At 44.2% G+C, this 27,560-nt stretch overlaps 1 protein-coding gene across 1 annotated transcript in view; it reads right to left on the bottom strand.

The window, feature by feature from the left end:
• Positions 1-27,560, bottom strand: part of fstl4 (follistatin-like 4) — a 232,505-nt gene that overhangs the window by 80,691 nt on the left and 124,254 nt on the right. The window contains exon 5 of the mRNA XM_047607542.1: positions 5,904-6,094. Within this exon, the coding sequence (XP_047463498.1) occupies positions 5,904-6,094 (191 nt within the window). The remainder of the gene's footprint in view (positions 1-5,903; positions 6,095-27,560) is intronic.

Here is a 27,560-nt window from a genome sequence, read left to right as displayed (position 1 = left end):
GTGAATCAGCTGTTGGCATTGCGTGTGCTTGCCATTAGTGCTGACTATCGGTGCAACCCTTTTGCATTCGCTTTGTTTTGTTGTTTCGTTTGCTGGTGAAGGCAGTGGCCTCGCTCCCTCTCCCGGCATTCGTACCGGTATATGGTTGTATTATATATTTGTATTATATTTTCAATTGTTGGTGAAGGCAGTGGCCTCGCTCCCTCTCCCGACATTTGTACCGCTATATATTTGTATTATTTTTCAGTTGCTGGTGAAGGCAGTGACCTCGCTCCCTCTCCCAGCATCTGTACCGCTAATGTTTGCCAATTAGCTGTAGGCATTGCGTGTGCTTGCCGTTGACTATCGGTGCAACCGATTGTACTCGTTTTGTGTTGCATTTTTCACTTGTTGGTGACGGTAGTGATTTCGCTCCCTCTCCCGGCATTTGCATTGCACTTGGTATTTCAGTTGATTGATGTGCATCAGCGGTCATTTTCTTGACCGTTTGATACTTTTCTTTCCCTATTAATTATTACCGGCGTTTTTCGCTCGGCCTACCTTAGTTTGTGTATTGTGGTGCCATTTTGACTGTGCCCGTTTTGTGCAAATACCCCTAACTGGTGAAGGCAGTGCTTACGCTCCCGCTCCCAGCATAGGTGTGATTTTGTAGTTGGTAGCAGTGTTCCCGCTGAGGCTAACTCATCTCCTGCAACATTTATCTGGTGACGGCGGCGGTTTCGCTCCCTCTCCCACTGTCTGTTGCTTTCTGTTTGTTTTCCTGGTTGTCACCATGTTTGGCAACCATTCTTGTTCGGCCTGTATGGCTTCTCTGCAGCCTGAAGATGGCCATGATTTGTGTCCCTCATGCCTCGGCCTTGAGCATCTGAAGGAGGCTCTTTCAGATGACGCCTGCATGAACTGCAGCTTCATGCCCCGGGCAGTGAGGGCTGCCAGACTAGCTGAGGTAGAACAACTGTTGACCCTCAGCCCATCAGCTGAACAGCTGACCCCAGCACAGGGAGTGGTTCCAACTCGGTCTGGCAGGCCCAAACGTCGTGCTGCCGAGACAGCAGTCCCCACTTCCAGGAAGAGGGTTAAGGAGTCCAGCCTTGCTTCCAAGGTGGACCAGTTAACAACAGAAATTAATAATATGAAATCCCTCTTCCTAACCTTCCAGTCTGGGACTAGTGCAGGGGAGCCAGCTGCTTCAGTGCCTCCAGCGGCCACCTTGGAGCCGGAGGAAGATGTGCTTTCCATGGCGGCGTCAGCCACTCAATTTGCTGAATATGAGCCGGAAGTGGTTGCGCAGGATGTAACCTCCCGTGCTTCCGCGGCAGGCTCCTGCTCATCGACCCACAGCTCCGCTGGTGGTTCTGATGATGGCTCAATGGGAGCCATCATTCGTATGGCCCTGGCCCGTTTGCAGTTAGACCTACCGCAAGCTCAGTCGGCTCCAGCCAGTGCTTTCTTCAGGCGTGGTCCATCCCACACTAACTTTACTGTCCCCCCATCAGAAGAGTATCTGAGGGAGTTGCATGCATGTTGGAGGGATTCTAGAACTCTCTCTCATGCAACATCTGATGGCCGCACCCTGGCAGCCATGCAGGATGCACCCAGATTTGGCTTGGGCCGCATGCCAGCAATTGAGCCCCCTATAGCTGCTCTGATTGTCTCGCCTGATGAGGCTCTGAGGCCAGATGCGAGGTGTCCTCGTCCCCAGTGTCGGGTTACGGATGACCTACTCTGTAAAGCCTATGACGCAGCGGCACGCATGGGACGCATAGGTAATTCTATGTCCCACCTGCTGCTCGCGCTATCAGCATCCCTGCAGGAGACTACAGTGGATGCTCCCGTCCACAATTTCAGCGACGCTTCCCTGCAGGCATTCGCGCTGATGTCTAGAGAGCTGGGGCGATTGATGTCCACTCTCGTCCAGGCTCGCCGTCAGGTTTGGCTGGCGCAATCTCCTCTGACTGATGCATGTAGGAGAACTCTCCGCAGTGTTCCGGTGGAACCTGGGGAGCTATTTGGGTCTGCGGCTCTAGAGGCGCTTAACCGCACAGTTCAAGCCAGACAGACTCGATTTCAGCTGTCTGAGCTTCAAAGGAATATGCCCCCTCCTAGCGGCCCTAGGAGCTCTTCAGTTGCCCCCCAGCGCCGGCCTCATCCACAGGCTTATCCCAGTAGCTATCGCAGGTCTCAGCGCACACCTTCACTGCCTGCCCACCAGCAGGCACGGGGTTTTCGGGCCTCTGAGCAGCTGCCCTCTAGGCAACCTCAGGCCTCTCATGCTGCCCGTCGTGCCCCCAGAGCCTCTAGAGGCCGGGGGACCCGGCGCTGAGGCCCAGGGGCCGGTCGTCGGCTGTTTTTCCCAGCAGCAGCTCAGTTACTGGGCTGCTTCCACCAGGGACCCCTGGGTGCTTTCCACCTTGACCCACGGGTACAAACTTCAGTTCCGACGCCGGCCCCCAGCCTATGGCCGGGTCAAGATGACCATCATACGCGACCCGGCAAAAGCCCAAGCCCTCAGCCAGGAGTTGTCCGTCCTCCTGGACAAAGGTGCCATCGAGCCAGTAGATCCCCTGTTGCAACCAGGGGGATTCTACTCCACTTACTTTCTAGTAACAAAGAAAGACGGCGGACTCCGTCCCATCCTCGACCTGAGGGGTCTCAACAGATTCCTGAAGGTCTTGAGGTTCCACATGCTCAGCAATGCAGAGGTTCTGCGCACTGTGGCCAGAGAGGAGTGGTTTACATCAATAGACCTGAAGGATGCCTACTTTCATGTCCCCATAGCTCCAAACCACAGACAGTTTCTGCGGTTCGCTTTTCACGGGCGTCATTACCAGTTCAGGGTGCTCCCGTTTGGCCTCTCCCTTTCCCCACGGGTTTTCACCAGGTGCATGATGGCAGCCCTCTCACCCCTGCAGTCGCAGGGCATGAAGGTCCTCCCATATCTGGACGACTGGCTCATCTGTGCACCGTCCCAATCTCAGGTGGCCCTGGACACGACACATCTTCTGTCCCACGTGGCCCGACTGGGCCTGAAGGTAAATTTTACCAAGAGTTGCCTGGTTCCCTCGCAGAGCACACTCTTTCTCGGAATGACTCTCGATTCAGTCGCCATGAAGGCCTGTCCGTCACCACAGCGGGTGGACGACATTCTCCGCCTCCTTCTCTTGTTTCAGGAAGGCAGGTGGTTGCGCTATGTGGAGTTTTTGCGCCTCCTCGGGAAACTGACGGCTGCTGCCAATGTGGTTCCTCTGGGACTGCTGTCGCTACGTCCTCTTCAGAGGTGGCTGCACAGCTTTCATTTCGATGTTCGATGGCACAGGCACAGGAGACTCAGAGTGTCACGCTGTTGCCTTCTTGCTCTGGCCCCATGGAGAGAGAGATCATTTCTCCTTCAGGGCATGCCCTTGGGTTCCATTGCATCCCGTCGGGAAGCCATCACAACAGATGCCTCCCTCTCAGGGTGGGGCGCCGTGTGGCAGAACCGGACAGCTCAGGGGCTGTGGTCTGCTCGAGACCGCTCGGTGCATATCAATGTTCTAGAACTGTGGGCTGTGCACAGGGCACTGCTTTTCTTCCTTCCCTTCCTGAGAGGCCGACATGTGCTTATACGGTCGGACAATGTCTCAACCGTCTCCCACATAAACCACCAGGGGGGCACCAGGTCTGCCCAACTGTTGCAGGCATCCCGGGACCTGCTGTTGTGGGCAGCCCCACGTCTGGCCAGCCTGAGAGCAATGTATTTGCCCGGGGAAAAGAACCAGGCTGCCGACTTCCTCTCTCGTTACAAACCGCCGCCAGGGGAGTGGCGGCTTCATCCAGAGGTCGTTCTCAAAATCTGGGAGGTCTTTGGCAAGGCAGAGGTGGATCTGTTTGCCACGGAGGAGTCGACCCATTGCCCTCTCTGGTTCTCTTTGACAGAAGAGAGCAGCCCTCTGGGTCAGGACGCTCTTGCCCACGATTGGCCAGACAGTCTTCTCTATGCGTTTCCGCCAATCCCTCTGATTTTTCCAACGCTACAGAGGGTCCTCCAGCAGGGCCACAGACTGCTGTTGGTAGCCCCCTTTTGGCCAGGCAGGACGTGGTTCCCATTGCTGAGCAGGCTCTGCCGCAGCTCACCATGGCGCCTCCCCGACAGGAAAGATCTCCTGTCTCAGTTACAGGGCCAGATTTAGCATCCCGACCCTCCTCGCCTGCAGCTATGGGTCTGACCGCTGCAGGGCCCAACCCCCTACTGACAGAGTGTTCAAATTCTGTCTGTAATACCATATTGAATGCCAGGGCGCCTTCTACCCGGTTGCAATATGAAAATAGGTGGCAGCTGTTCACTGAGTGGTGTTCAGACAGGGGTGAGGACCCTGTGAACTGTTCAATCCCTAAGATTTTGGAGTTCCTCCAGTCACTCTTGGATAAGGGTCGGTCCCCGGCTACTCTGAGGGTGTATGTGGCAGCCATTTCCTCTCGACATGCTCGGGTGGAAAATGACACAGTAGGGTGCCACAGATTGGTGTCACTTTTTCTGAAGGGGGCGTGGCGGTTGCGACCCCCACGAGCACAGCGTGCCCCAGCATGGGATCTGCACCTGGTGCTAGATGCTCTGTGTTTGCCTCCCTTTGAACCCCTGGAACAGGCAGAGCTGAAGTGGGTCTCTGTTAAGACTGCCTTTCTCCTTGCCATTGCTTCAGCAAAGCGGGTCGGAGAGCTACATGCTCTATCCGTCAGTGATTCATGTCTGAGGTGGAACTCGGATGGTTCAGGGGTTACTCTTTGGCCAAACACAGCCTTTCTCCCGAAGGTTCTGTCGTCATTGAACCTCAATCGACCTATCCACCTAGCACAACTTGTCCCCCCAGCAGGGAGGACAGGTTAAGACTGCTGTGTCCTGTGCGGGCTCTGAGAACCTATGTAACTGCGACCGCAGGTATAAGACGGTCAGACCAGCTCTTCCTCTGCTATGGTGGTCCTAGGAAAGGCTGTGCTCTCTCCAAACAACGACTGTCTCATTGGGTTGTTGACGTCATCACCCACGCATATAAAGGAGGTGGTCATCCCCTGCCGTCAGGGGTGAGGTGCCACTCTACCAGGGCCGTCTCAACATCATGGGCGGCCCTGCGTGGTGTGCCCCTGGAAGACATCTGTGATGCAGCATCATGGGCATCACCAAGTACCTTCTCCAGGTTCTATCGGGTGAATGTTGCCACCCCCCATCCGATGGGTGTGGTCCTGTTGCCTGACTCTGCTGTTTCCTCTCAATGAGGTATGCATTGGAATTCTTCGTGACTTTGTTGTTATGGGTCATCCAGTGCTTGAAGCACCGCCTCTGGCGGTCAGTAAGGATGAAATAGAACGAAAGTTACGTATGTAACTACGGTTCTATGAATCCTGGATGACCGCCAGAGCGTTCCGTCACTCAGAATCCTCGTGCACTCGCGAGAAGATTCTGCAGGAACCGATCCTCTGATGTCACCGGAAGATATAGGTGACCGGGGTCATCAGGGGTCACAGGTGACTTTGTTGGTATAATACTCGACCTGCGCATGCGCGAGATGGATGCATTCAGTGCTTGAAGCACCGCCTCTGGCGGTCATCCAGGATTCATAGAACCGTAGTTACATACGTAACTTTCGTTTTCCCACCCCCACGCTACTTCTGATTGGCTAGTGATGCTAGTTTGTAGAGGGAAAACTGATCTTTTTTTTTAAAAAATTGCGATCAAACGTCAAACACCACTGGTGAAACGGATGAAAACTGATGAGACCAGTTGTTGGTGCACCTCCTGTGATCTCTGGCGCCCAGGTTGGGAACCACTGATCTAAGCTAATGAAGTTGCTCTGTAATTCAGATACAGAAACATTAGAAGCACGGATGATGTTTATATGCCCTCTTTAGTTCCCCAGCTTCAGACCCACCTTGTCCAGTTCATCGCTCACCAGCCGTCCATCCTGGTTCACATCCAGGTATTTAAACATGGTGTCCACCAGCGACCGCTTCTCGTCCATGTCTCTCTTCTGGTTCTTTTCTCCAATCTTCAGCACTCTGGGCTGCATTTCCAGCAGCATGTTCTTCAGCTTGTTGTACTCTGACATAGTGCACGCATTGCCTACAAGAGTAAACACACAGATATGGAAGAAAAGACATTGCATTAACCTCAGTTACACAAACCGTAGCCTGTGGATTGTAGCTGTAAATTGGATTTATTGTGCTTGCGTGTTTTATAGTGGGAGGAGAGGAAAAGAGGGCATTAGAAATAGATAATGTGTGCGTTTGTTCATGCGTGTGTGGGAGTCCTTGAGTGTTTACTCATTTAAAAAATGTTAGTTTTTTTGTTATGCATAATTTGTCTGACAGCTTTTCGGTGCAGGGGGTCCAATTAATTACGAGTAATCCTTGAATCCACATGAAAACAAAAGGTAAACATCCTCATTTGGATCCTCTCATGCTTCTTGTCCTGCTCCGCTGCGGGATTAGAGCTCGCGTTTCAAACCAGGCCGGGCGCCTCGCTCACGATTTTCTTGCGAGGCTCCGCGTGATGAGGAAGGGAGGAAACCGGAGACCACAAATTAATCACGGGCGGCACTCGCTCGTTTATTTTTCACACTTGAAATCAGTGATTATGCAAAACACGTCTGTCACATGCTGTGAGGGACTTGATAATAATGGAGAGTGGGTGAGGAAGTAAGCGGCAGAAACTGGCCTTTTCTTTTTCCCCTTTCTTTTCCCTGTGTCTTCTTCGGCGAGCTATCGCCTGAACTCGGCCGGTTGGCAGCATGACAGAGGCTGGAGGGAGGGAGGGAGGGAGAGAGGGAGGCCTGCGTGCAAGTCAGAAGCAAGGTGACGTGAGAACAAAATATGAAAAAAACTCTCTCGTATGAATAAACCATGAGGTGACATCCCTCCACAATCATTGCAGAGCAAGAGACCCCCCTCCGAGGATACACGGCAATGGATCTCATTGCCAAAATGTTCTCTGACAACTCAACTAACATGAAAGCGAATGAATGCAAAAATCGGGGAGACGTCGCGGGCTTTAACAGACTCTCGAACTTTAGTCCCGGCGTCTACTTTTGATTCCAAACCCGTAGCGGGGGGGAGCGCTGTCAAAGCGCATCTACATTTGTTAGCACCAGTGTCCCTACAGCAAAGTCAGTGAAGGTTCAGCCGAGCTACGGCAGAAGGACAGTGTCCCTCCTGTTGTACTCAGTACGTATTAACGATGCACATATTTTTATTTTTATGCATATGTATACGTGCGCAAACAAACAGTGGGTTTCCTGGAGAGCGAAATGTCTCAGGGTGACCCCGCGATTAAGTCCTCAGCAACCCTCTATCGTTCAGACAGAAAAGAGACACCTCGCCACCGGCCTCCCCGAAGACTGACACGCCCGCACGGCGAAGACGACATGCACTCCTCTCTACGAGCAGGCAGTCACGTCAAGGTCTCGGCTAAATCCCCGTTCAATGTTATTCCTGCGAAGGGAATGAGGCGTGAGATGCCTCCGACATGAGGGATCATCACCCGACTGTCATCTCTGTCCCTTCGCTGGAAGGACGGAAATAAATTCACGCCCTGACTGTGATTTACATCTCGTCATATATGGAGAGAACAATCCTCTCTTTGCTTAGATTTACTCTGGGCCCACGAGAATCTGCGCCGAGGAAAGAAAAACACGGAAAGGACACTTAAAAGGAGGTTTTACCGTTGTACGCGCTGTATTCATGCATTTATATTTCATGTTGCTGACTGAGGTTGATTAAAGTCATACATTATTTCAACGGCTTAACCAGATACAGCGCGGCTTTTGTGAATTTCTTGCGGAGGGAACGTGAGCGCTACGTGCGGAGGTTTAATCCTTTCCTCCTTTGCTTCGGTGACTGTCCTTTGATTCACTCGTTTTCATTCTGCTGAGTGCAGCAGCTGCAGCGGTGGCAGAGAAATATCTGTCTGTACCGCAGCGCATCCACCCCTGACTCTAACACTGTTTTATTGTTCTAGAGGGACGAGGACTCTCTTTATTGCCCGTTTGAAGTGTTAGCTGCTTAAGTGAGTGATCCGAAGCTGCTCGCACCACGGACGCCCAATGTCCCGGAGACGGCAGCTTCTTTTCCAGCATCTTCCGAGCTCCCGCTTTGTAAATGTCAGGCAGCGGAAAACAAACAGAGGAACCAGAGATGAACTTCTCCGTTGATAAGATAAGATAAATCTTTATTTTTTTTTGCTGTAGGAAGTCAATAACCTACTAAACTAAAAGTTAATTTCAATTTTTTTTAACACATATCTTTATTGAATTTTAACTTTTAACACTTTTAACACCTCCACCACGCACCTGCCCACCCCAGGACCACCTATGAATCCTGCAATAGCAGTCAAAATAAATCACAAAGCAACAATAATTCAGAGACGATATAACTGATGATGGCTTGAATATTTGCCTTCATTCATTTTTGTATGTCTGACACATAAACATTAAAAGAAAAGCAGCCATGATCTCACTTTCTGAGTTACATCCTAAACTGATGAAATATCAGGCCTTGTTTCTAATAAATTGAGGAGTGAACTCCAACTATCCTGTGGAAGATACGACTTTTCAATACACTGCAAAAAAGGAATTTCAAGAAAGCCAAACATCCTATATTTTCCGATATTTTGAGGCAAGAACTTTGCGCTTATTTTTAAGAATTTTTGCTTAAACCCATTGGCAGATGTTTTTTTTTTCTTGACACAAGGTGATTTGATTGAATGTAAGAATCATTTGCTTCTTACTAGTAATATTTGGACAGTGCAGCTATGCAGGATGAATCCACGAATTCAACGATGGACAATGAATTCTTCCAAAGTCTAGCAATAAGACGTATGTGTTAGACAGGGGTTAGACAGATGTTCACCAGCTTCGATTCAGTTCAGTTTCATGAGTTCTAAGTGCTACAAGTTTCAGGAATAAGACCCAGAATATAAATGCACAATTTTTTTTTAAATGTGTCCTTGAATCGTTTCAACGATATGGACTAACCAGCAGCTCCTGCACACGCTTCACGTTTCTTCATCTGAACAGAATTCCGCTGCGTATGAATGAACACACCTAAAAGAATTTCTCCTCTTGGCTCCGGCTGAAACACAGAGGGGGTGGGGGCCAGGCATCAATCCCTCAGATGATGAAACCTCCCCACAATGCCCTCCAGGACGTAAAACTGCTCCGGTTTAAATTTATGTCCGTCTGACCTCCTCCGGGCTGAAATGATGGGATTATTTACTGCCGTGCGTGTCTGTGTGCTGCTAATCTGCAATAGTGATGGACTTCCCCTCCAGATAATTATGGATATGATGGACACTCTTTGCTCCTGGGGGGCAGCGAGGTCTTGGAGAGCAGAGCCAATCTTGGAAGGGTGACACAAGTCACAGGAGAGCCTCATATTGCATAATCTCTCTTGGCAGCTGTTTAAATCGGCTTACTGTGAGTCTATCCAGCATTTCTCCTGTGACTGTAAATGCCTAAAACCTTTAACTTTCCCAGTGTTCAGTATCACTATACTGTATGGTTTCGTATTTATAAATTGAGGCAACCTCAAAGAGTCCTATACTGACTCATGATAACCACTAAATCAGTGGTGGAATCGCTTCTGTTTTTATGCTGCACGCTGGATCTGGTTACCTCACTGGAAAGTTGGGTGTGTGCAGCCAGTGTCATTCACATAATGGCATTCGTGTGGATGTTACTTAGACATGTAGCACCCACCTAGACCAGACCAGGGCCCCCCACCCCATAGCAATGCAGGATGCAGCCTGACGCACAGACACACACAAAAACACTTTAGGAACAACTCAAAAAAAACATGAATAACAGCACAAGGTGTTGACCTGGCCCCCAAACTCACCAGATCCCAAACTGATCCCAAGTACCTGTGGGATGATCCACACAGGCCCCTCCACTCAACCCATAGGACCCAAAGGCCCCCCACTACCATCATCCTGTTACACCTGTTCTGATCCTACACAATAATGTTATACCTCATCAGTGAAAATGGTCAATAAAATGACATTAGCTGGATTTAAAAACTATTAATAAGTCAACTGGTTTCTCACGTGGAAGAATGTTGTTTTTGTATCACTGTAAATTGAATACTTTTTCTTTTGGTTTCTGGGTATTTGAGTGAGACTAACTGTGAAAGGCTAAAGATTAGACGCAAAGCAAAAAAAAAATCTGGATATTTTTCAACGAATGCAGCAGTTATTATTACAATAAATAGCAGACAGAATCCTGCTCCTGGTGGCGCTCACAATATGAACCCATGCGGCATGAGAGTGAGACATTCCACACAAAGTACACCTAGAAAAAACAACATATTTTTCCATAAATACACTAGGAAACATGGCACAATACCAGCCATTATTCAGAAACAGCTTGCACAGCATCCATCTACACAGAACAGCAGGAGGAGGAGGAGGAGGTGGTGGAGGAGGAGGGGGAGGAGGAGGAGGTGGAGGGAATTTGCAGCAACCTGGGTCAACAGCAACAGCAGCATAAATGAACAGCGGAGGGTTTTGCGCGAGCTGTCAAGTCATAAAGAACTCACCGACTGCTGGAATATGATCGGGGACCGGAGGAGTCGGCGGATAGGATCAGCTGTGAGCTGTCACAGCTGATCGTAAATGACACGTCATAGTCCGGAGTGATGGATTAAACAGCGCCCCCCCCCACCCCCCCCCTCCCTCGCTTTCTGAATTAATATCTGGCGCGGGGCCGTTCTCGGGAACTTGTTAGAGCGGTAATCCCCTATCAGAGAAGTAAAAAAAGAGAGGCCGCATAGTTTAAAGCGACTCCCACTTTTCTCAGCATAACGCGTAACTCGCGTTGATTTGAAATGACGCCTCTAGATTTCCTGAGCACGGAGAAGCTGTCTGAACAGTGCGCCTCTCGCCGTACATTCAGCGGGGCGGATCAGTGTGCGCTCAGGAAGCCTTATCAGAGTCTGTGCAGCTTGGCACCGGCTAAATGAGAAACCCATCGCAACACCCAAGTTATTGGCTAAGCAGCGAGGGAGAAATAGTACAGTAGCTTTTCCGTCTTCGCCCGTCTGTCTGTCTGTCTGCGAGCCTATCGTCTAGAACTGGCTTCTCAAACTGCACATCAGCACTATACTCATCGCCCCTATATATCTTCCTCTCTCCCCCGACTCCCTTTCAACGTTACAGTCGCTCAGAGAATCCCATCAGTCTGAAGAAGGCTACGACTTACAGGTACAAGCTAAGTTTAGCACCTAAAACATTTCCTCTTTTTAGTTTTCAATCAAATAAATACTCACTACAGCAAATGTTACTTTAGGCGTTGTTGTTTTAATAATTAGTGTTTTGTGAAACCCTAATCTAGCAGTATGGCACATTTTTGCTGTATTTTGCTCGAATGCGACAGCAGGTACAGCTGCCTTGTGATATTTTCCCTGAAATCAAGGTTGTGGTTGTAATTACTCACTTAATTAGCATGGAGCTGGAGCGCGCTGCACGGAGGCTGTTTGTAGATTAGGTCATGTGAATTGTTTGTTTTGAGGCATTTGAGTGATTATTTCAGTAGAGGAGTTAATAGGGCGTACCGTCGTATCAGATATGTCAGCGCGGGTAAGTAAGGCTTCATACTCTGTGCTGCAAACTGCTCACGGTGATGATGGTCGCAGAGAGAGATCTCACTTCAAAGGAGCAGAATGCACAACAGCTGAGTCATTAGGACTGCACATTCAGCAGCACATTTATATCCAATAACTTGGAGGGGAAAGGGGGGGATTCACAGCAGTTGTGTGGATGCACAAGTACTTATTTTGTATCAAATGAGTCCACGCTTGTCCATGATTGTCTGTCAGGCTAAAAGGCGGTTTAGACTTATGCGTCAGTTTGACCACGTAGCTATGGCGACAGCGTGGAGCCTGAGGTGCACGTCCCAGAAATGTAACTGCAAGAGCTGCGATTGGTCCCCTTGATAGTGGCGAGTTTCCCCTTTAGTATTTCTACCTACTTCTCCTTCAGGGGCGTCACTAGGTTTTTAAGGACGGGGGAGGCTTAGCCCCCCAGGACATGTGCAGGATGTGAGCTAACGTAGCTTCTGAGCACAAGATTTCACAAACAGCTTACAAAGTTTACTTATGTGACTAAAATGGTTGCAATTTCAAGCCCTAAAAAATATTACTTAATTACTTAAATTAAATTAATATTAATGAGTGGATTGGATAAGGACGCAGTGAAGGGGCTCGCTCTATCTTACACTATGAAGTGAATGGAAATGGACAGATTTATGATCATATTTAAGTGATTGTATATTATTATTATTTAAACTCATATTCTGGACATTTTATATTGAATTTGTCAACGTTTTTGCAAAAAATATATACTGTATATAATGTATACTATATATACTAGTCCAGACAGTAGCTGCTGGTTGCCAGCCTTAACCAGACTTTCTTGTACCAGTGCTCCCTGTAATTTTTAAATGACTGATAAACTGGAAGGCAAACAACTCTATCTGTCTATAGATCTGCGGTAACTTACACGTTTGACCATGCATGCTGGGAGAGATTTCTCAATCTCAGACTGGTCGTTTATCAATCCGTCCTTGTATTGTACGTCAACCAAGTGTCAAATGCCATATTGAGGACAGACGATAAACTCATATTTAAAATGTCATTATTATTTTATTTTTAATGGCACGTAATCTACCCGCACCATCATGGGATCCACCAGTCGATGGCGAACCAACGTATTGGGCGCCCCTGCACTACGGCGTCATGAGAACCAACAGAGACAGAAGACAAAGCTCTAAAAATACAAAACCTGCGCTTGTTACAAAGTCATTTCCACACGTAAGCATCATAGTCATAAATGAAACTAGTATATATTACACCCCACACATATTTCCTTTTTCATTTTCTGCAAGGACGTGGAGAATGAAGAACACAGTACATTCACTCATTCCGTGCCTCCATTAGCTTGAATCGCCTAAGCTTTCAAGCTATTTCCTTTAAAACCGTCTCTGGAGAAATGTGATATACCTGTAGTTCTTAAACTCTTAGGAGGCACGACCACTTCTGAGGATGATGATAGCTTGTGAATGGCTGAAGGCACTTTTATGCAAGTATGCGTTTTGATTTTGGTTTGGTTTGGCTCATACAGTCTCTGATAGTGATGGACGGACAGATAGAGGAGTAAGTACTGTTAACTGACTGTCATCTGCTTCCTTTTAAACACCATATTTAACAATATGCTGCACTCTGTACTCAACACAAGACAAGAAGGTCACACTCTGATGAGATGTTACGTCAGTTTGTACGGTTTCTAGCTCTTTGAGTGTCGTTGTGTGTGAGTGATCATCAGGTTCGTCCTTGCTCATCTGTCTCAAAGCCAACCCACCTCCACATATCTCGATCGAAAAGAAAACAGACAGAACATTTTGTTTGTTATAGGGTCAACAGCACAAATGATAGATCCTCAATGGCACAGATGAAATATAAACACAGTTGCACTCGCACCCTCAGCCCTAGTGAAGCGGATTTAGTCCGAAAATAATTACCAAGCCCCCTCTGCCGCTAATAGGTTGAGGCTGGGAACAAGCTCAGGGGTTGATTACACTTCTAGCATTCATCCTCCTCTCGCCCCTACACCTGCAGTGCAACTTACAGTAATCTCAAGTCCTTTCACAACCCTTTTCTGAGGCTCGCATGCTGCTGCTGCTGCTGCACAAAGATCCCATGGGTATACAGATTTTAAATTGCCTGAATGAGGGGACTGGAGGAAATGGCCGCCTCTGGCTGTGTGCGCCCTAACTGAACCCCGCTAACAACAGACAACCCCCTAGCCTAACATCCTACATCACCCTCCCTCCCCACCCAAAATGCTGCAGTGACCTTGTGGGGAGAGTTTTAGACATCCAGACCAAACAGTGGAAAAAGTGTGACGCAGACTGAAAGTCGTTAAACAAATAAACTCTTCACAGTTCATTTTATTGTCCTGTTTGTGTCCTCAATGCACATGGATGATTATCAGAACCTTAATATTTGATCCAGACGCTTCTTCAGTTTTGTGCTGCTAATAACAACTATTGTGTAAGAAAGCTCAAATGTCTGTTGGTTGGTTTCAAGAGAGTCCTTGGTAACTGACTGAACCAAGATCCGCTGGGTCAACGAGTTTGTTTGAGCATACACCAGTTTGTTTAACCACTTATGTGTTGCAATATTTTACTTATTAGACTGGATTCACTGACTGGAGTGAAGCTGAATCTGAGCCTGTGGTGTTTCCAGGGAGCCCGCTAACTCACTTTGTGTACTTAGGAGCAGCTACTGATGGGAAGTACGACTCTTTTCAAAAAATTTGACCCCTCTGGCTCAGCTCCGTTAGAAGAGCCAGTTCTTATGGCTCCTAAATGGTTCTTCATTTAGTCACACTCAGATCCTTCTATTTTATCCTAATTTAGCCATTTTGGATAATTTCACCAGTGTTGTTTTCATAAAAGCCTTATTTAGTTTGCTTTTGTTACAAAAAAACATAGTAAGACCCCCGTCCTTTTTTTTTTTTTTTTTTTTGACATAATGCTATGATTAAAGTCTGTCCTCATCATAATAAAGTCCCACATGGATTTGAAGAACCCACTGAAGCTTCGGCTCTCCCCTCAATCGCTATAAAGAATTGGTTTTTAGAGCTGGTTCGTTTGTGAACGACACATCAACAGCAGCAACCAGCCAAAGGACTCAGTGGATCCAGACCTTGGTGTTAATGAATGATTGATGATTAGTTTTACAGCAAAATGGCTGCGATTGGTCCTAGGACCAACCATTCGCATATCGTGGTATTTTTTTTTTTTCTTTGGATGAGCAGAAACCCAAACCCTAGTGAAATCCCAATGCTGTGTCACCAAATACCAGGCTACAGGTAATAAAACCTCACTACATCTACGAGAGACAAGACACAGTCCTGCTTCTGGAGGTCACGTCGATGATCGTGCATCATTTGTGGGATTCCTGCATAAAGTAAATAAATAAATAACAGTACTACACTTATTGTATCTCAAATATATATATGAGTCTTTTCTAAATGGTGTCTCCTTTTAATGAGCGTTCTAAAGTATGTAGGAGAGTGTGGGATGAGGACTAAGGATTCTGGGCATGTTTCTGTTCTTTATAGTCCTTATATCATCTTCAACACTTTATCATCAAGCACTTGCGAGAGAATCAAATTTAATAGAAGCCCTGGCTCTGTGACTCAATAACAAGCAAGCCAGACTTCTCAATGCCGCTGACTCACATCGCGGGATATCATTACAAAAATTAACTTTTCACATTCAAGGGTAACCCAGGATTTAGTGGCAGGGAAAACGCTTTAAATGACATCCAGTGTGTGTAAAATAATGAGGGCGCGTTGCATTTTTCGCAGAAATTCTACCCGATACTGACACTTAAAAAACAACAAAAAAAAAGGGAACGACAGGGATGTAAGACAAAAATGACGTTTTATTCTTTCTCCTGGTTCATCCCTTTAATCTGAGTCTTTCTTTCATCTGAATGCTGTCTCTGGATGTATGTTTTTAGAAGCCTTCATCTTCCATTCTTCGTTTTTTCCCTCTACAGGTCAAAACCTTGCTTCAGTGGCAAAGGCTGAAGCATTTCATGTGGAAGTCTCTTCTGACAAGAGACGCACCTTTTTTTATTTATTTTTTTTTATTTTTCTTCTCCACCCAAAATGTGGCAGCTTCAGAACTTAACTACGCATCAACTGCAGCTCAAAGTGCAACAATGACACTTAAGTGGAATCTAACTTATAGTTTTGTTGTACTTCTTTGTCAGTGAGGAAAAACTTATCACACTTTTCAGTGGTTATAAAATGAGGCTCTGAATGTAATAACAATATTCAGGGGATTAGCTGTCGTTCAAAGTTACACAACATAGAAGTAATTCAGCCTGTGATGTTTTTCCCGTGGGGCAAGATGAATTGGTCGGCAAGATATGAGACTCCATTAGCATCAGATGAAGCAAACATGGGGAACTAATTTGAACTTTTTGACAGCCCTCAGTTATGATGAGGGCTTACGTTGAGAAGTAATGCACGGTCTGTGCTTCTGCATCGAGACCCTAACCACGTAGCCTGACGTGCACCTCCCCAGAAATGTAACTACGCGTCACAACGATGCAGACCGCAAGAGATTCGTCTTATTGGTGGTAGCGTGTTTCTGCTTTAGTGTTTAAAGCTGCTTCTTCATCTCCACGATTGATTGAACTGGTTGTTTTGGATCAATAAAGATGGACGACGTCGAGTAAAGGTTAACTGAGGAAGTTCAGAGATACAAACTTTAGCATGACCCATCTTCAGGGGAAATCTTAGCGAAATTTCAGCAAACTTTTGTTGAACTTTGGTGAACAAAGGTAGCTAGTAGAAACAAAAATGAATCCAACTGGTTAACTGGGTAGGTGAACATTTTTATAGGGCATCGTTTACATGCGTAAATTACGCCATCTATGTCCCTCAGAGGTATAAACTGCATGTCATTGTGTGTAGTTTAGTAATTGTAGAATTAGTATTTCTACAGTTGTTCTCAAAAGGCACTGGTTTCCCACATGGTTTGCTTAACAAACTTGACTCTTAAAATGTTCTTTCATTTGCAACAAATTAGGAAATTAGCAAACGTATTTCAAATGGTACATCGAGCAGATTTGCAGACTGTCCACCGTGATCATTTGTTTTCGTCTTTGCGGATGGTATTTGATCAAAACCGCGTCTCAACCCTTTATTGACGACACCGAACTGTGATGTGAAGCCGGGCTAGTCGCCTGCAGTCCTATGCAGCTCCCCGTGCGACTGCTTTTGCTTTTAAAATTCCTCCCTGCCGTATTTAATATTGATCCACTGACCAAAATGACCAGATTATATCCAGATTTGATTTGATAGACCTTTCTTTTATTGAAGGACAGCGCCGATAATAACTCCCTGCCGGCTCTGTCATAAACAAATTGCATTTTCATTAAAGCTCTTCCAAATAAAGACTTAATGCCCTTGGAAGGTTTGTACAGTGGATCAGCAATAGCAGGAGATGTCCTGTGCATTATTTAAGACTGCTCCAATATGGTTGACAGTAGAAGACCACTACAAGGTAAAATAAGGCTGATGTGAAGAGAAGCAGAAGTTAACTCTTAGACATTCAGAAAAAAGCTACAGAGAAAGAACAGAGCTCCCTCGCTTTGGGATGTTTTGTGATTTACCCTCAGGCATCTCTTTAATTTACTACCCTCTAGTAACCTCAGCAGACAAAAACGTCCATGTCCAAAAACTGCTGTAAAAACGGATTAATATTTTTTTCAGATTTTTTCTGTATAAATCTCAGAGCCTGCTAGGCTCAATAACACAAGCATAAAAACGAATTAAATAACAAACATTTTTTGCATAGTCCCTATAATGGGGAAATTGCTGATTTTAGTGTTGAAAAATGACAAACTTGACCATTTTTTCTTATAAATAAAACCCTAATATTGCAGAATAAATTATTTTAATCGTGTCATGGCTGAGTGATTGAAAAATCTAGTTTTGATGGAAGTCAATGGGACATTTTCGTCTGCTAAGGTCACAAGAAAGGAGTAAATTTTAAATCTGATGCTACACAAAAACTAATAATGCAATCAAGTCGATATTTTAGGTAATCTCTGTCATACCCAAGACGGATTTGAATAAAAGAAAGAAAGTCCCAGCCTCCCAACATTGGTTTTATGGAAAATAGCTAATTTTTCATGTTTTTTCGTAAAACCAACAGTGACTTGAGGTAATCAAACTGGGATTTAAAGGGTTCAAATTCTTCAAAACAATTGAATTTTTGGTAGTTTTGTAAAGTGTCGAAGTGGTTTAAGAGATTTATGCAGAAAGAAAATCTGAAAAAAATATTAATCAGTTAAGTATTTATAGCAGTTTTTAGACATGGATGTTTTTTTCCACTAACGTCACAAGAAGGTGGCAAAAAAAAAAAAAAATTCACAGTTTTCTGTTGACCCATTAAAAATATTACTATTATTATTATTTTTTGTTAAAAAACTAATTGTGCCATATGTACTAATAAAAATGACAGCCAAATAAAGAGGAACATTTTGCCTAAATGGACAAAAATGTCCATTGACTGAGTGTGAACATTCGTTGATGGTTAATGACTTATTGTTCTGAACCAAACGTGTTCCCTTTTTGGTAGGTAAATAAATAAAACCGAGTAAGACATCACAGTACATTTGACTGCAGTGTGTGCATAATTATTTGCCCCAAGGTACAGTGGCAACAGTGGACTGATATTGACTCATTAGAGGTTTACAACCAGAGCCCTTCTCTCTGCCACCAGGTAGAAATAGTAGCAGAGCAGGTCATTAAGCAGAAAGCGAAAGTAATGAAGGGGGAAATTAAAGAAACAACACGTGTATTTCTGAATTCCCTCCCTGGTTTCCGTTGATATGATTTTCTTGTTTGCACACGGCATTTTCCTCCTCATTACGACAAAAATATCTGGGTCACACACATCTGCCATCATTGGGGAAAGCTGTCAAAACCAAGAAGGAAAAAAAAACAAAAAAAACAGAAACACATTTTGAGGAAGTTGTAGTTTACGGTTAATAATGAGGTGACCTGGATGGACTAAGAGTTATTAAGACCTTTCTGGCAGCGAGCTATTTATGGAAATGACCAGAGTGCAAACGTAGAACAAGTCGATTTATCACCGGGGCAGTTAAGAAACACATTTCAACTCTGTATCCCCTCGGAGAAACGCTTCTGCAATTGTTGAATTTCTGTCTAGTTTTGATATTTTATTCATTCTTTTTTTTTATTATTATTATTAAATCATTTCTTAACTGTCCTTTTCAAGAATTCAACACACTGTCAGGGCTGACGGGCCGTCTGACAACTATTTTATAACAGTGGGGAGATGGTACTTCAGTCGGCAGCTTGTCAACTGGAATGACATGTTTCAAAGCCCTGGATCCTCAGCTATTTAAATACCCACTGGCTTTCTGTTCCCTCCGGATCCAGGGCCAAGCCTCCATATCCCTCCCCTCATGCCCAAGACTGTCACTCACCAACAGGCAAACAGGATGAGCCGCCTTTGAGCTACCATGCACAGATTTATTTCATGTCATGCCATGCCATGCAGTTCTCAAATAAATCTCTGCTCCGGTCCAGTGATGTACTGATGCGTTTCTCTTTCACAGAATTCATTAGAATACATTTACGAGGGAAGACACAGCGGGGCTGAATGCAGGCAGTCGCGTCCAGTGCTACGTTAGTACTCATTTCAAGCTTAAAATGTCTTTAAAATACGTAGAAGCTCTGGATTTTTCAAGGGAGTTTTCAAGCCATCTGCAAAGTTTATTGGTGAGAACGCGGTATACACTCTCACTGTGTGAATGAATAAATTAATGCATACGTGTTCCACTTGATAAACAGATGCTTGTAATAGACTTAAAAAAGGAAGGGGGGGTAATTAAGTGGCAGAATATATTATAACATGGGGAGGCGGTGGAGCAAATTTAGGCCAGTTGGTCACATGTACAGTACAGTCTAGTGTAACACTTTGTACCCTGGAGTACTCCTGCTTGTAGCTTTGACTAATCTGAGAGCATTAGGGAAACATAGTTCATCACTGTACTCTCTTTAATTACCAAAGCCCCGCTTCCCTCCTGTGTATGATGAATTATAGTTGGTAAGCTCAGCTTCTCCATAATCATGTCAAACTCAATCCTATCAACATTATTCCGCTTTAAAATGAAGAAATTGGTTTAAAGCCTTAAGCCTTAATGGAGAACCTACCTACGACTTTGGTCACAAACTACATACTTGGACATATATTAAAATAGTGCCTCTAAACAAGTCTTTGTAAGAGCAGATAAACTGTATATCGTTGCATTATGCATGGCTTTAATAAACAGAACAGACAAATAAAATGAAACCAAAACCAGCTGTTTGCCAAACACTGGAAAAGAAGACAGGAAACCCGTCACATTGGCCGTTTATCAGTCAGACGAATGGCAGCTGCTATGGAGCATGTTCGTGCCCAGATGATCCTAATGCACGAAGCCAGTACTGTGCTACTGGTGCAAATACACACACAGGACACACTCTTCTTCTTCTTCTTCTTCTTTTTCTTCTGCACGAATCGGGAAAAATACTTCCACCTTCCATTAAGCGGGCTAAATTTATCCAAATGTAAAACCACCACAAATGGAGCGCAGAAACGTTTCAAGTGCGCACATATGTCCATAAACACTGGAGACGCTGGTGGAAACGTAACTGCTGAATATAGCTCAGTGTTTTTACTTTTGCATTATTAAAACAGTTTGATGTCAGTGGGTCAGTCCTTGGATTCATGCTTAAGGCCTGCGATGGACTTTTCCAGGGTGGACCCGCCTCTCGCCCAATGAGTCTATATGGCTCTATTTTTAAATGACTGTTTTACAACCTGGAGACACGCAAAAGAAAGTCCAGTAAAACCTATCAAGTCTCTCTTTAAGAAGGCAGTTAAACATTTTTAGACAGGAAACATCTTTAATTTCATTATTGTAATGTCCTAAAAAAGTATAATATTCTTGATCTAGACAGCTACCACGTCTTTATGGATGTCTGTCTAATTTTCAAAGTTTTACATGCTCTGAGAAAATACACTGAAGACGAAGAACGAGAGTTCTTACTGGAGGCGACTGTAATGCACTGAGGCGTAGAACTAAATTCACCCAAATGGTCTCATCTGTAAGAGGAACACATTCCTGGGACAAGTTACCACCAAACATCCGAAACTACTTACTTTAAAAATCTCAAACACTGGTTAAAAGTAAAGCAGACATTGTCTGTTTGTGTCTACTTCTGTGTCTCTGTTGTGTACCTGTCTTGGGACTGTGGCTTTATACTGCAGGCTAATTCATAGCATGTTTGTTCATGGATACTATACCAACAGACAGAGTAAAGGTAATTATACAATAAATTCAACTTTCTTTTATCTATATGGAATAATTAGTTAATCTACACAGAACAATTAATGCATAATGCAGAAAGAAAAAAGCCAAGTTGTTTAGCCAAAACTGCGGATTAAGCGCCATCTTCCTTATGGGTGGAGAACAGAAGTACATTTCAATTATCTGTCTAAAAGCTCCAGTACGTCTTCAGTATGTCTTCACTCTCCTTTTAAGCCACTGGCACATCTCAGACTCCCAGTTAAACATATCTATTAACTACTTAATTAACAACAGCGTGCATCACATTGATGTTATGTGGTACACAGAGAAGAATCTGTAGCGCATGTTCGTGGCAGCTCAAGCAATCAACACATCCACTGTCACATATGATTAATCGTACTGGCTTGTGAAAACACCATTGTTTCATGTAAAAAAAAAAAAAAAAGAAACAAGAAGAAAAAAGAGCTGGTAAATGTTTATAGTTTGTTCTTCCACTAATCGATTCGAATTCTAAGCCAGTTTTTTCTTTTTGCGCCAGCATCTATCTTGATACTGTGTTAATTAAGTACCCGAAAATTGAATTAAAGAGTTGTTCTAAATTTGATCTACTTTCCACCGCATCCAACACTGACAGACATTTACAGATGTCTGCGTCTATGCTGTCAATACTTAGACGCTCTCAGCAGCTCTAGTTAAATTAGAGCCTTACTCAGCAGAGCTTTATTTAGCAGGTCAATACAAATTAAAAGTGTACTTATTTCAGCTTTTTTTTCAAAAATGATTGTTTCTCAATGCACTTAACTGCATGCACTTAATTGTATTTTTCTCCTCTCTCTCTCTCTACAGTCTTTGCTTAAATTTATGCAGTGTCAAGCTTGGAAAAATCTTTCATTTTCCGCAATCAGATATTAAGTGCCTGTGCAGATGAACGTAGGGTGTTTTTACTATGCAAGATAAATCAACGCAGCGAGGTTCACAGTTGGACAGGCTTAATATTCGAAAATGAGGGTGACAGACTTGTTACATGCGGCAAAGGAAGTGAAAGAAAAGTTCAGCAAAGTGAGAAAATCTCATTGCCTAAGATCTGTGGAAATTTTGCTGACACCAGTTGAAACCTAATTGGCAGAACTCTGCCTCCTGAACCATATTTTACATGAAGTGGGAAGTCAGACGTGTAATTTTTGTTGCATATCAATTTTGCTTCCTGCAGAGAAGCCTCTCATCCGAGAGAATAAATGAATGTGCTAACAGTGCTATCTGGAGCAAAGCAAAATAGCAACACTGTTGAAGATGTTCTGTAGTCTAACCTCATTAGAAATGACAAACACAGTGTCTAAACACACACACACACAAACACGCACAGTACTAACACTCTGGCAGGACTAAGATCAACAGGAGGTAATCCTGCCAGCGCCAGGTGTTTCAGAACAGGGAAGGTTGATCAGGACACCAACATGAGCCTTGTGTACGAACCAGACCTCGTAAAATAACGCTCTACGACATTTTAATGACAGTTAACATCAGTGTTCCTGTTATTACCTCTGGAGGGTACGGCACATGCCGCCCATGCTAATCACTCTCCGACATAGCAGGCGATTCAGCCTCCGCTCCAGTCGTCAAACTCTTCTCTCTTTTATTTTTTTGTTTGTGCATTCTCCCGTTAATACTCGTCAGCCACAAAAAAAAAATGATACATTTTGATTTAATTTTTTCTGCAGCTTTTTGTTTGGAATGCACCCAACAAGAACTGGCTGCTAGCCGGAGCAGAAGGACCCATCATGACTAAGATGATTAAGATTAAGGATGGTGAGCTTCATGAACCAAAAAAGAAATGGTAATATTTATTGTACCGCAATGATCTGCTTATACCCGTAACATTTTTGTAACCTTGAACATATTGGATTGATGCCCTAATTATGATCGAAATCTGGTTATATTCACTAACCGCTGAAAATGAACTATATGGGACAAGAGAAATTTCTTCTTCATGTACAAAAGATTCCGGGAAAACGATTACAGCTGTAACAGGCTTTGACCTTCATGTCAACAAGTCTGTGCCCACCCATGGAGACAATTTGGATTTAAAATTGGGTTTGAAGTAAGCCTTTCACTGCCTTTATTAAGCATGTTACGTACTCCACAAGAAGCAAAAATTTGTTCTCGTTCTCGGGGGGTGAGCAGGTCCTCATAGGGCCCTCCCACTGCAGCATGCATCACAAATGCACTAAGCATTGTGGGAGATATGGAAGATGGACGGGTATTTTAGGACGCCGGCCAGTCATTTTGACAACCGCGTCTGTCGGATCACGCTGTTCATTCACCACGCGCCCACACACAGTATGTCGATCTCTACCCAGAAGAGATTAGTGGTCACACTGTGAATATTAGCATCTGGGAGCTCAAAGTAGTGGCTCATAGTGTTTCTGCATTAACCACGCCCACTTCCAATTAATGACCAGTCATTCAATGTAAAGAAAACGGCTTTAGTCTCTATAGAGGGTATGCATGTGACATCACAGTGGAAGTTTCCGTGGTTACGGCCACTGAGTGGCAAAAAGTGACAGTTGATCATGGAGATTAGCAACATTAGCTTGAATCATAGGCTTTAATAGCGTCTAAATGGTAAAATTGATTGAACCAACAGATTTAAAAGAGCAGTCAGAGATATATTTTGACAGATAGAATTACAGATACATTCTGGACGGCTGTCAGATAAGTTTGTGGATGTTGTTGTTTCCACGTAGTTACAGCCGACAGTAACTATTTCAGTTCCAACAATAAATAACAGTAAAACAATAAACAGAATATTTGCGACCATTCCTCGTCATCCTTTTAATGTCTGGTCAGACGCTACAGTATTGTATGGCTAATGTTACTTCTCAGTAAAGCTCTTAGCGTTAGCATCTTTTATTTAGCTACATTTATCATAACTGAAATGAACTAAAACTAACTTAAACTAATTGAAACCGAGGCTAATCCTCTTTTACAAATAAGGGGTACTCTAGTACACCGTAAGTAAGAATTACAAAAGAAATATACAGTCCAATCTACAGTCCTATTTACCTGGAATATACAGTATTTATGTACAGATATGGAATATGTCGACATTTTAAAGTGTATTTATATATTTGGCCACATGTCAAAGTTCGTGGACCATTTGGTAGTTCGTTTGGATCGTTGTCGAGCCCAATTGTCCTTAATTTGATCTGATAATCCACATTTTTCCCAGTCTCACGGTATTTACCACAACATTTCACCATGTTTTTGCCACTCAGGGGGGCGTGGCCTATTGACAACTGTGTGTCTGTGGTTTTTTTTTTATACAAGTCCCACATCTTTGCTCATTTTTGAGTTAGTAGTTGGAGTCAGGCACTGCCAAGATGGCGACGACCAAAGTATGCCATTGGAAAATATATCAAACCAGGTAAACACAAAGGTACACGATCCTTGTCTAGTAACACTCCAAACTCTCTACTGAAGCATTCACAAGGTCAGGTGGGGAATCAAACCCAATGACAAACTGCTACAAGATTTCCTGTTCCGCAGCGCCTCTGATTCCATAATGTCCTTGAAGGCACCGGCAAGGACAGCCTGTTTACAACAGGAGAAAAGACTGGACCTTTGAACACCTGTTGCGATTTTTAGCACCTCATAAAAATCACAATTCTCCTGAGGGAGCGTAAACATATGTCTACAAGTGTGTCTGGAAGTGTGCACCTAAGCACAGTCTGGAGAAATGAAGCCGCTCGTGGCAGTCGTCAAAAGCTGGATCCCAATCCCGTTCTGGTTGGGACTTTCCAGGCAAGAGACCAAATGAGAAATGATATTGTGATGAGAGAGTTTTTTAGTTTAAATTCCCTGGACAGAGCTCCTTTCTTCAACCAGCACTATCAAGGTGTCCTTGTCCAAGGCGCTTAAGCACCTACGAGTTTCACTGGAACTGGACAGCGGATTGGACGGAGATCTTACCCTGAACGTCCCGGGGGGGGGAAGAGAGTGTAATGATGAATTAAGGTTAAAAAGAAAATGTTCAAAAAGGCACACATTTTAGAGATGTGAGCCACTGCAGATACAGGGATGCACACATTACTTTAACGGTGCATTCTTGTTTTGCCTGTTTGTCCAATTCGGTGGTTAAAAAAATTTAATAAAATGATGTATAAAAGATGCACAACCTCATAAATTACTCTAGGATTTAATTGCCACAACAAATAGTCAAAGATCTCCTTCAGTGACTTCAAGATAAATAAAATAATACTGTAGCTTTTAATAAGTGTGTGTCGTCAAAATGGAAATGTGCCGTCGCTGTTCACAGTTTTTGGGATGTGACTGAGATGAGACGGAAAATAAATCAGCTTCTGTTTGTTTGCCTTTGATGGAGTGCCACTTTAGCAGACGAGAGACTGGAGATCAGACCTATAAAGGCACACACACACACACACTCATTTCGCAGCTTTTGCGTATTTATCAGTCTCCCTCCCACTTCTAATTTCCTCTGCTAAAGCGTCTGTGATTTCTTTTTCCTTGGAGTGCTGTAGTATCAGCCTGTGATTGGACATATGCCTGCAACTGCTGCTGCTGCTGCTACTGCAGCCACTTCATGATTTAATCAGGATGAGACACACTCTGCCATTGTTTCCCACTTTGGTCCTCTGCTCTCCTTCCAGCACCCCCCCCCCCCCCTCAAAAAATGTTTCATCCTGTTGCTTCCTTCCCCAAACTCCATCTGTGTGCTTTAGTACGGAGACTGGTGACAGAATTATTCTCAGCGGCTTCTTGTAAATAATGCAAATCAGCGTCACTGTACACAGAGGATAGCACAAACACACACACACATACACACACACAACGTCATACACGTTTCTCTAACCCATAAGGGAATCTCACAGATGTCTGGGCACCTGGCGATCCTTTCTAAATGCTGCCAGTTGTCGTGCCCAGGATCAAATTTACAGCCTAGGTAAACAGTTTCAATCCCACTTTGCTGGGGAAACTGACATCAATCTCGGGTTAATTGTTTGCTCTTTCCTCGAGGAGTCCAGAGCAGTGTTTGGGGGCCGTCTGTGTTTACGCTCAAAGACAACTGTGTAACCGTGGACAGCTGAAGCATCACCCGGCAGCACAGTATTTTGCAGCATGTTGTCTGCGGAGGTTATCAGTCATCCAGGTAGACGCCATATTCCAAGACGACAATGCCAGGATTCATCAGGCTCAAATAGTGAAAGAGTGGTTCAAGGAGCATGAGACATCACTTTCACACATGGATTCGCCTCCACAGAGTCCAGACCCATTCAGAATCTTTGGGATGTGCTGGAGGAGGCTTTGTGTGTCAGACTCTCCCATCATCAATACAAGATCGTTGGTTTTTGGCCACGCAATGTACTACTGTACAAACTTGGAACCTGATCCAAAACAAACCAGAAATCAAAAGATGAAATTGAAATATGCTTTTTTTTTCTTCATCTGACTATCTTTAATGAACATAATATTTGAAGAACGAGCGCTTCACCTGAAACTTTTCCACATGTGCTACTTCTACTTCACCACCACATCTTAGAGGGAAATATTTTACTTAACTACATCAATCTGAAATCACAAGTTACTAGTTACTTTACAAAAGAACAAACGTCTGACCACTACCTTCAACCACTGGTTTTAAGGAGTTTTGATCAAGCATTGCTTTGACCTCCTGAGATCCTGTGTCCTCATATGTGGACACTAAGTTTTCATTTAGACCAGTTGTGCTCATAAGTGGACGCTTTAGTCTGCCATCTAGTGGTAGCAAAGGGTCTATACGCAAGTCGGTGTCAGAACAGGATAGCGGCCTGATTTATTCCTCAGCCGATCACGGTAATTAGCAGGAACTCGTTTGAGGACGTTGAAGTTTGTTTGCAATTCTGTCTAAGGTATTAAAATAACACTAAGTTTTATGTATTGTTGTTACATATTGGTGACTTTTATGTAATGTTCCGAGAAATGTCCACATATGAGGACATTCATAGGTTCTGCTAATCCCAACATACACACCAAAGTGAAGCTGAGGTTAAAGACAACATGATTTCAAAAATGTTAATTGTGATACGAAAGACTTCAATGGACCACTTTTCTTTTTTTCTGACCAACCAGCTCTTCTATTTGCCTGTTTAAAGGATTTAATGAGGAATTATATCAAGTCTGAACAACAAAATGCAAAATTTGAAAGACTATATAACTAGATCTACTCATTTTTTTTTTTACCATTTCCAAGTTTTCAAAAAGCAGATAATTGTGAATTGTGGCCTTTGTGTTGCTAGGTGAGAAAAAAAGAAAGAAATGACACCTAAATGGACATATCCCAAAAACTAAATGTCTCTTTCCAGATGAATCCATGCTTGTGCAAACCAGTATGCACAAATGAATAATCTGTACTGCACGTTTTACAACGGAATCTGAATTTTAACGACACGCATAACGTGAATGGTAGGCTTCCCTCTTCAATTACCATATGATTGGCATGAATTTATGCAGATTGATCTGTCTGAGAATCACACATCCAACGTCTTACGGGGGAAACAATGATACTAAATGTCATCAAATTGGTCTTTCAAGCTTATTTTCCATTCACACTTCAGGTGTGAGGCTGTCAGCTA

The sequence above is a fragment of the Mugil cephalus genome, chromosome 15 (assembly GCF_022458985.1).
Source record: "Mugil cephalus isolate CIBA_MC_2020 chromosome 15, CIBA_Mcephalus_1.1, whole genome shotgun sequence".
NCBI lineage: Eukaryota > Metazoa > Chordata > Actinopteri > Mugiliformes > Mugilidae > Mugil > Mugil cephalus.
The sequence above is the reverse complement of the archived record's forward strand: the minus strand, read 5'-3'. Positions and strand labels throughout refer to the sequence as shown.